Source organism: Poecilia latipinna, unplaced genomic scaffold, assembly GCF_001443285.1.
Source record: "Poecilia latipinna isolate Pla-1442-1.1 unplaced genomic scaffold, P_latipinna-1.0 Scaffold1927, whole genome shotgun sequence".
NCBI lineage: Eukaryota > Metazoa > Chordata > Actinopteri > Cyprinodontiformes > Poeciliidae > Poecilia > Poecilia latipinna.
In genome coordinates, this window is record NW_015114543.1 from 85,333 (window position 1) to 95,748 (window position 10,416).

Genomic DNA, 10,416 nt, shown 5'->3' on the forward strand with positions numbered 1-10,416 from the left:
CGACCGTCAGTGGAGTTGTCAGTTCAGCATACGCAACAAGTTATGACGAAAATAAGTCATTAAATTGTTTGTAATATGATATAATATGATAACTAGATAGCTATACATGCGTTGTCGTGGTTTCAGTGTATTTAGAGCAGGTCTGACTGCAGCTGCAGTCAACTACAACACAGGCCCGTGTAAAACTCATTAACCTACTTAACCGCTAAGTCAGGATGCCATACAGCTGTTAATAACAAAGTGTATGATGATCTACGTCATGATTCTATGTTGCTGATTAAATAAAATCATATGGTAATGACTGCGTATACATGTCTGAGCTAAGCGTATGACTATCTGACACCGGAGAGTTCAGTAGAAAGCGTAAGTGAGCGTGTTGCGCGCAACAGCAGTTACGATAAATGTTCCTCTGCTGTAGCGTTACAGACGAAGAAGAGGAAGAGTGTTACAGACGAAGAAGAAGAGCATAGCCTACCGCCAAATAGAGGTTTGTCGTTCCAACACCTGCATAAGACGCCGAGGTCTCTGATGCGAATTGTGAATAAATATCACGTAACTATTTACCTCAGTCGCTACGGTTATTTGTAACGATTTATCGCGTAAACAAGATTATTCACTTGTGATTTCAATTTCGACATTGGCGACAAAGGCTTGCGCACATTTGTAATGAAGACGCAGCTAATATTTTTAGAATCACAGCAGTTATTCAGTGTCTAAACCGTCTCCTCTGGGGAAAAAAGTATTCTACTTCAACATTAATAGCAATAACATATTTAGACATAGATAAATTAACGTAAACTGGATTTCTATCATTCTGTTTCTCGTTCTCTCGCTCTCCAGCTGTCCAGTAGCCACACCGTCCAGCTCGAGTGGTTCCGGGTGTCCAGTGCGAAGATGGCTCAGCCCTCGCGGGTCTCCGACTACCTCATGGCTTTCTCCGAGGTGTCGTCAGCGCTGCTGGAGCACGTCGTCAACATGACCGATGGCAACGGGAACACAGCTCTGCACTACAGCGTCTCCCACTCCAACTTTGGGGTGGTCCGACTGTTGCTGGACACAGGTGAGGGAACTGCTGACAGGAAGCTCCGTCTGTCCATTTCTGTAACTGTTCTGTACAGTTTGGTCTCTTATTTCTGCAGGAAAACTAACAAATTTGACCTTGAACAGTGTAAGAAATTCTCTTTGAAAGTTGTAATTATTGTAAACGAAGGCAAATCATTTACAATTTACATTATTGTGCAGTGTTGAAACAAATGTTTGTCCCGTAAAGTTCATTTACAAAAAAAAAAAATCAAGCATCTTCTACATGGACTGAAAAAGAAAAGGGTCAATTAAGGGTCTAGAAAAAACTACAAGCCCACTGCACTGAACCCACTGAAAACCTCCTGGTTATTCCACCAAATATTGATTTCTGAACTCTTCTCGAGTTAAAACATTAGTATTGTTGTTTCTAAATGAATATGATGTTGTTTTCTTTGCATTATTTGAGGTCCGACAGCTGCATCTTTTTCCTTATTTCGACCATTTCTTATTTTCTGCAAATAAAAAAATGTAGCTTGTAATTTTGGAGACATGTTGTCATCAGTTCATAGGATAACAGAACAATGTTCATTTTACTCAAAAATATACCTATAAAGAGTAAAATCAGATAATGTGATCATGAAGTGACTCAAGTGTTTTACCATTTTTATTAATTAAACCTTGTAAATAAAGACTTGAGGACAAATAGAACACCAATAGCATCTTTTTCAGATGTAAAACACTTCTGATTAAATTTAAATGCCTTAAAGTAATCAAAACTAAAAGCGCTATGCAACAGAAAACCTCCGTAACTCAGATTTTGACCGAATGATGCGTCTTCAGCGGCTCTGCAAGGAATTAACAGTGCGACATAAAACCAACCTCAGTTTGTGAACTTGGTTCGTCTGTTGCAATTTGATTCTGCTCAAAGTTGTTGGTCTATGAAGCAAACAAATCAACTTTGACAGCAAGAAAGTTTTGCAGTGTTCTTTAATTTTTTTCACAGTAGCGCAACTTACCATTTTCCCCTTAAAATTACTTTTATATTCTTTAGTTTCTATCTGATCTAATGCTTGGAGCAAATAATTCACTGGCCAGGTAAAATGAGAAATCTTTAGGAAGCAGCCATTTTCTTCGTCCCTCAGAGTAATGTGTGGTTCTTCCAGGTGTGTGCTGCGTGGATAAGCAGAACAAGGCGGGCTACACGGCCATCATGCTGGCGGCGCTCTCTACCGTAAAGGAAGAGGAAGACATGGCTGTGGTGAAGAAGCTCTTCGGTCAGGGAAACGTCAACGCCAAGGCCAGCCAGGTCAGACACAGTCTCCACTTCACAAACACTGAAAACAGATATTTACATTTGTTTTGTATTCTCTCAAATGGAACAAGAATATAAGTTGTTCCTTCCACACCACACCTCTTGGTGTAAAATAAGTCTCTATTCTAAAAACAATGTATCACTTGATTTTTTTGAGCAAGATGTGTTCCCGTACAATCTAAGACGACACTTTCTCTCCTTGGTGGGCAAAATAAAATTAGTTTAAAATGGCAAAAAATAAAAAAAATGTACTAATGCCTTCTATAAAAATTCTGTTCTGATTTATAATTTAAAGAACTATATTTTTAATTTTTCTGTATCAAGATGAATAAGTGAATGCATCCACTTTTCCATGGTATCAGAAAACCATATATTTTGCATCCTACACTGAAAAAAGAACGTGATTAAATTTAAATGTATTCCATTAATTAGTCACAAGTAATCAAATTAAGTTTATCCAAGTTAATTTATTAAGTTGTCAAGCAAACATGAATAAAGTAAGATTGACAAACTTAATTAAATTACTAGACCAATTAATTAATTAGGTTGGAGATTGATTCTCTTTCAGTGTAATTACATTAAAATGAGTTGAAAAAGAAATAAATGGCACTATTAGTATGTTACTGTAACTGTCTTAATATCACAATGAAACAGAAAAAAGGCAAATATATATATATATTTAATCTTTATTAAAAACATTGGCCAAAAATGTAAAAGGACAAAGCAAAGATAATTGAGAGTAACTGGAGGTCCTAAGAAGCAAATTAGAGACCAACAAAAACATAAGTAAAATAATAAAGTAAATAGATTTACTTTAATTTGTCCACTTGTTTCTGTGGCTCTTTTGATATTAAATCAGCTGCAAAATGTCCTGCTGAGGATTCAGTGAGTCGTTTTCAACTTATGATTAAACAACTTTAGCAGCCAAACATTCTTGCTTTCCAAAACAGACCTTGACAAATATTCACAGTAAATACTGAAATCAGTATATTTAGAGCACAAAATTATGGACTTCTCCTGTAATTTGTATTTCTAAAGCGAATCCCTGCATGCATTTAAACGAGTGCTTTCAGAGCTTCACGAGTTTTTGCAGATGGCTGATTAACAGGAAACCTGGCCATAAATAGGGAAGTGTTCATTAACACGTTGGGAAAGAATAAATAACCTATTAATTGAAGTAAAAACAATTTGAATTGAGTCCACAATTAATTGGAGACTTCCAGATAGATAAAGAAAAGTGTCAGGACGTAAAAGTCAAAGTAGTTTGATTTGATGATAGAAATAAGAGTTGAATAGAAACTGGGCAGAACGGGAGTCAGATGATCTGAATGATCAGAAAACTAAACTGTATTCCTGTTTTCATCCCTTTTTTGTTCTGTTCTATCTTTTAAACCATGTTCTCCACAAATGAGACGAAGCAGTCTTCTCTTTCACATTCAGAGCGAATTAATTTCTCACATTCTGATGAAGTGCTTCAAATGTGCAGCCATTGTGAGGCTCTACAGCGTTTTTCAAGTGGTTTTATCTCTGCACTTGATTAAATCAGGTTGTGTAGGGTTTGTGGCGCCTGACTGCTCAGTCATGGGACCAAATTTATGGCATCATTCTCTATAAATCCAATTACTGGAGCTTGTTATTGTTGCTGCAGGGAACAAAACATGTGGCAGGCAAAACAATTTAAGGCTGGGAATTAAAATTGTACAAGTTTCTGCTGTTTTTTATTAACTTGACAACTGGTAAAATGGAAATATGTGCAGGAATAAACAGGCAAAAGGAGCTGTAAAAGTTTGTTTTTACTTATAATGAACTGTGTGTGGCTTTAGGTTTTATCTATGTGCAATCTAATCACAAGCAGCAGGAAAAAGCAGTTCAGTTGATCTTTTAGGGAAAATGTGTAATTTGAATACGACTCTATGGGACTTCTTACATCTTTATCTAATTTGGTTTTATTTGCTAAAGAGTTGGAAATCTAAGTTATATGCTCTAAAGGTGTTTTAAAGGAGATGATAAATGGGAGAACAAGGAAGTGATTAGTGACAGGTCCTGGGTGAAAATTAACTAAGAGGACAAAGTTTTCTGTGATTAGCAGCAAAAAACAAAGAATGTGGCAAAGAGCTGGTGGATCTGGTTTGTGTAAGTAAATGTCAAATACGCGCAGCTGAAACTTAACTGCACACATAAAAGGATGTCACGAATGCAAAAAAACAACAACTATGAAATAGATCAAAAACATTCAAACTGTTTAACCCTAGCTAATTTATTTCTGCACAGCAAGAGTAGGAACATTTACCAAATACTTTTAAAAAAGTACAGTGCAGTAAAACTACTCTTAAAGGTAAATTACTAGCTACTACCCATATTAAATTAAACCCCTTTATGCATATTTTCTTTTTTCCCCACCATTAAACAATTATTGAATTTATATTTAAAAAAGTGTTGGGGGTTTTTTACCCAAGGTGGAGGTACTGGTCTGTGTTGGGTAAAAGATGGACCTAAAATCAACTAACATGTTTTAGAAAACACTTTTAGAAGTGGTTTCTCCACCTCTATAACCAGCGTCCATGTTTGCTTTTAAGCATTTCTGCCATGATAAAAACCTATCTGCAGATTTTGAATTATCATTAATTTTACAGATGAAAATAATTTGGAAAGGAAAATTCTTAATTTTAATGAAGCTGCATCATTTTACACACGGTGAGTGTGCAGACAGTTACTCAAAGTAAACCAAAACCTCACTTTTGTTTTCATAATTACCAAAGTATGAGGCTTATTAACATGTTGGCTTGACTGAGTGCAACATAATTGTTCAACAGTGAAATTAGTTGCGTACCAATAAATTTACCCCAATTTCCCTAATATTTTTATTGGGAGATCAGTGATCAGCTGATTCTTAAATGTGAAACTGATATTTTGCACCGATCTCAGCAAAGATCTAAAAACCAGCCACTGGCCTCCACTGCACTGCTGTGAGAGCAACCAGGTCATGTTTGCAGTCAATAGTCACACCACTGTTCCCACTTCAGCGACTTCCTTGATATATCGAGTGACATTTCAGATAAAAGAACTTTGGTATCTGTCGAAATCAGAATGGAGATCGGGTTTTTTAAAGATTGGCGATTGGCCGGAAAACTGCAATTTGTGCATCACTAAATACATACAACTTCCCAAATAATAGTGGTGGAGATGAAACCTAATCTCAGGTTGTTTTGGCAGCAAAATGGGGACAAACTAGGGGTGAATCGATTTATCAGGTAACCGATTTATTGGTGCAGATTTCCTTAATCTTGGGAGATCGGTGATTGGCTTATGTGAAGCCGATCTTACTCACTGATCTCATCTACCTCAGTAAAGGTCTAAGAATCAACCGCTGTCCTCTGCTCTCCTGTGAAAAAGGTTTGACTGACTTACCAGGTCATGCATGCATGTTTACAGTTAATAGTTAATAATAGTTGCTATATTGAGAAACATTTCAGATTAAAAAAAAAATTATATCGGCAAGTCATGCTTTTTAAAAGATCGGTAATCAGCGATTGGCAGATACCTGATCCAAGCAGTTTTTGCAGAAGTTGCACCTGGACAGCTTGCTTATGGGTGTGCCTTACATAAAATGATTCTCCTGTGTTTTGTGTCCACCAGGCAGGCCAGACGGCGCTGATGCTGGCGGTGAGCCACGGACGGCAGGAGATGGTGCAGGCCCTGCTGGAGTGTGGAGCTGACGTAAACGTCCAGGACGACGAGGGATCCACGGCTCTGATGTGTGCCAGCGAACACGGCCGCGCCGAGATCGTCAAGCTGCTCCTGGAGCAGCCTGGCTGCGACATATCCATCGTGGACAATGTAAGGCGGTTTTCTTAGCTGACTCAGCAAACAAATGAATCATATTTTTTCCCCCTCTGAGCCAAATGCCTTCGTTCAGTTGTTGTTGCCTCCAAGTGCTGAAAATCTGCTCAGGAAACGACTTCATATCTTATCGCTTTTCTCTCACACCACTTGAAATATTCTCATTTAAGATGATATGTTAACGAGCCACAATCAGATTAGTGTCATCTGCCTTTGACTCATCAGTGCTGCTGGAAGGAAACACAGTCGCTACGCGGCTCAACTGTCCCAGGGGAGGAATTAAAACCCTCTCAGTTCAGACACAAGGCCCTGCAGACTCTGGTTGATTCTCTGCACACTTCATCAAATGACCCGTAAACAAACCAACTGCTTGTTTGTAGAAAAACATGTTGAGCAGAGGTTTCATGAGCCAAACAGAAAACTTCCCTGGTGAAAAACTTGTTGGAGACCAAACTCTCCTCATTACTTCCTCTGAAGCCTCTTTTTTTCCCCTCCCAGCTCGGCCTTGTGATTCCTAAAGTGATTTACAGTGAATTGTTTTGTCTGGATACTTGGGGAGAAACCAGGCAGACAGATATTTGAGTGTTCACATCTGTGCCAGAATGAGTTGGCCATTTGGATAGAGTTTCAGCACAGCTGGACGATTGGAAAGGCCACTTCCCCCCCCAACCCCGCTGAAAAAACAAAGCAGCATATTAAACTGGGAGTACAGCTGAGTTACAGTGTGTGAAAACTGGGTTTGTGTCAGAGCTGACTTCTTTCTGGGATCACTTGATTAAGCATGAAACCTTGTATTTAGTCCTGCTGTCTGTTGCAGACAAATTTAATTCTTGACTAAAGAATTTATACCTAATTTTTCTTTTCTTTCTTCATCAATATGGACCTTTAGCGAGAGTCACCACACGGGAGAGGGAGAAGCAGTGGTGAGCACCGCGAACTAAAAGCTTAGTCGCGCTAAAGCTAACGCTAAATCACTACACCAGAATGGTATTTAGCAGAAGCTAATGCTAAAACGCTAACTTAAATTCAAATTCAATCTGCCCTCTAAAGACCCTTGAGCACCAATGTATTTTTTGACATAATTTACATCTTTTATCACCCCTAGATATTGTATTTCAGTGTTTTATTTTGTTTTCCAACACTACAACTTCTGATCAAAGTAAATCGCCCCTGCTGTAGTTTCAAAAAAGCTTTAATCTTTGCTGATGACATAGGAAAAAGAAGAAGACAGTTTTATTTATTTATATCAATAATAATGTGTTCATGCTAATATATTATTCATATATTAGCATGAACCATATATGGTAAAACTCACTGCAGGATCAACGTTAAGATCCTGGTGTGAAATAAGTGTGCTTCAATAAGTACCTGGTGCTTCATTTAAGACACAACACCAACACATGTTTATGTCATGAAACATACGTATGTCTGAAATAATTATTGAGGAAACAGACATGAGGAGAGGAAACTGAACTGCTGCTTAAAGAGTTTTCATCCCCTTTAAAATAACAGCATGAATAAAAATGTTCAACTACAACAATTAACAGTCACTAACCAAAACTTCACAGATTTCACAGCAATGATTATAAAACATGAATTTTTTGAAGATTTGCACTGTGGAAACCGACAGCCTCTTCATTAAATGAACCATTTTATCTTTTAAACTTTTTACATGCAAGTTTTCCTGTTTTTACAACTCATCCTGTTTAAGGCTTGTTAGCAGTGATTGTGGCCTATTTCCAAGATTTAAGTACATTTCCCTACACTTTCGAAACTGAAAAATAAAATAAAAACATTACCACACTAAAGCTGCTTCTTGGCTTGAAACAATAAATGCAATTGTGGTAAGGTTCAGAGACTCAGAGACTTTAATTTTATACCAGCTGGAGCTGCAAAGTGCAAAAAAAAAAAAAAAAAAAACACATACCCCAAACAACTGAAGCAAATGTGGTGTTGAATTAGTGTGGCTTTAAAAAAAAATCACAATTCAACTTGTGAAATTGTTCTAAAAGTACCTTTGGGTGGCTCCCTGTTTCCAACATGTTATAAATCCTGATGCAGTAATTTAAATAAAAAAACAAAACAAAGGATATCAAGAAGGATTTAAGAGGAATGTCCCGTTTTGTTTTTAACTGGTTAATCACAGATGTATGACACTAATTTGCCTGACCATAATTATCAAATTACCCAACCGTTGAAACCATCCACAATGTGAATCACGCGGCCCGTTAAAAACTGCAGTGCTCTCTGCTCAGACTCGGGGGATTTCATGGACAGTGATCTGATGCTTCCTCTCTCTGCACTGCTTCCCTCCGCCTGCAGGACGGCAGTAACGCTCTGTCCATCGCGCTGGAGGCGGCACACAACGACACAGCTGTGCTGCTTTATGCCCATATGAACTATGCAAAGTCCCAGACTACTCTGGTGAGTTCATCTGTTGCTTTGTGGAAAGACAACATGCCGATGTAGGCAACATGCAAATGATATTTAATATAACAATTGATTTGAAATAAGATAACTGAAAAACATGCTGAAGTTTATATAAAAGGTTAAAAAAAATTAATCGCATGCTTTAGAGTTTGAGAGAAAATATGTTTTAGCCAGCAAAAGTTAAGGGTGTGGATGGATCGATTTATAGCACACTGCTGCCCCCTTTAGGTTTTACCACGCTACTGCAGACAGAACTGTCAGAGAAGGAAGAATGAATTAAAAGGACTCCATCATAACTTTTTAAACCTTTGAATAGTTATCTTAATTCTGGGTAATTCATGTTAAAAAAACACTAATTATAATAACTTATGGAAATAATTTAAAAACTGGCATAAAAATAGCTGCTTAGCTCACAATCACTGAATCACAAACCTCATGTGTTTTCACTACAGTCTGTTTACTTTCTAGACATCCATGTATAGCAACATAGCCATTAGCATTTCCATTGCAAACGATATTTAATAATAAACATGGCTGCATAAATAAATGAATGTTTCCTAAAGTAAGAGTTATGGTGAACCTTTACAACTGAGCACATTTTACCCTCGGTCCAGCTAAAACGAAAATTGTTTAGAGCTGCTAAAATTACGTAAAAATGCAGCTTATTTTAACCACATCTAGTATAGAAAATCAGTTTTTTCATATTAGACTATTTGGTTTTTAGATATTTTTAATGATAGGAGTGTATACATTTTTATAGAAAATGTCAACATCTGCAAGATGAAAATGAAAGCCATGTCTATATTGCATGAAAACAGAGGAAATGCTGCTGAAGCAATAGTTTTTATTACTTTTTCTATTTAAAAAAACACTTTCTTTTGCCAAAATTATTAGAAGCCACAGATTACACTCTTGGACCGATCAATGCCAACAAATGACTCAAATTAGGAAACTTTATTTTATTTATAAGGTTATTTTTCAGCAATTATTTAGTTGAAATGTATTATAAACCCAAGCGTTTATAATACATGCAGTGTTTACATGCAGTGTTAAGTGTTTTACATGCATGCACATGTAAAACACTTAAAATAACAGCAAACACTGGCTAAAAAAAGAACTAAAAACACAAATTAAATACAAGTAAAAGAGCAATTAAATTTATTCATGTCACACCAATGAAAAAGTATAATTTCAATCCCCTGGAAAAGACAAGCTTATTGAATGTATAAGCAAAATAAAGTCAAATTGATCAAACAAGAAAATTACATGTTTACCGCTTTGTCCTTGCTGTAACACAGTGAGGTCCGGTTTTCTTTTTTTTTTTTTTTTTTTACACCAGTTGACCTTAAAAATAGTTTCCTAAGGAAACTGGGCAGACTGCTGACTCTGCAGTAGGGTTGTAGTGATTCAATAATCTCACAATATGATACACAATATTCTGCTCACGATACGATATATATTGGGATATCCAGCAAATGGTGCAATTCAATACACTTTTGCGATTTTCTGAAAGATTTTAGAGGGTCAGAGTGATTTTGGTGACATTTTGTGACTGTTATAGAGTTGGATTGAATTCATTTAACTGAAAACTGATTAAAATCATGTCCATGGACACAGACTTAAAGTCGACAGCTGGACAAAATTAATCAAAGTAGTGGTGAGAAAACATGTTTCTTTTAATTGAAACAGTGCAAACTGTAGTTTACATGCATTTGTAAAGTAAATAAAGTGCACCAAGTACCCTGCTCTGAATAGTTTGATACCTTTTTAACCTTGACACTTAACATCTGAAGGAATCACTCTAAGCCTCT

General features: G+C 36.8%; 1 protein-coding gene and 1 long non-coding RNA gene across 4 annotated transcripts in view; one reads left to right on the top strand and one right to left on the bottom strand.

Annotated features, from left to right (window-relative positions):
- The window catches only part of kank3 (KN motif and ankyrin repeat domains 3), a 49,991-nt gene that overhangs the window by 34,301 nt on the left and 5,274 nt on the right, over positions 1-10,416 (top strand). For all 3 annotated transcript variants that reach the window (XM_015015555.1, XM_015015556.1, XM_015015554.1), the window contains exons 8-11: positions 841-1,060; positions 2,187-2,329; positions 5,972-6,172; positions 8,498-8,599. In XM_015015555.1, coding sequence (XP_014871041.1) covers positions 841-1,060; positions 2,187-2,329; positions 5,972-6,172; positions 8,498-8,599 — 666 coding nt within the window. The remainder of the gene's footprint in view (positions 1-840; positions 1,061-2,186; positions 2,330-5,971; positions 6,173-8,497; positions 8,600-10,416) is intronic.
- The window catches only part of LOC106935203 (uncharacterized), a 5,065-nt gene continuing 3,620 nt past the window's right edge, over positions 8,972-10,416 (bottom strand). The window contains exons 2-3 of the long non-coding RNA XR_001421846.1: positions 9,038-9,989; positions 8,972-8,991 (exon numbers count right to left, since the gene is read on the bottom strand). This is a non-coding gene — a long non-coding RNA (uncharacterized LOC106935203). The remainder of the gene's footprint in view (positions 8,992-9,037; positions 9,990-10,416) is intronic.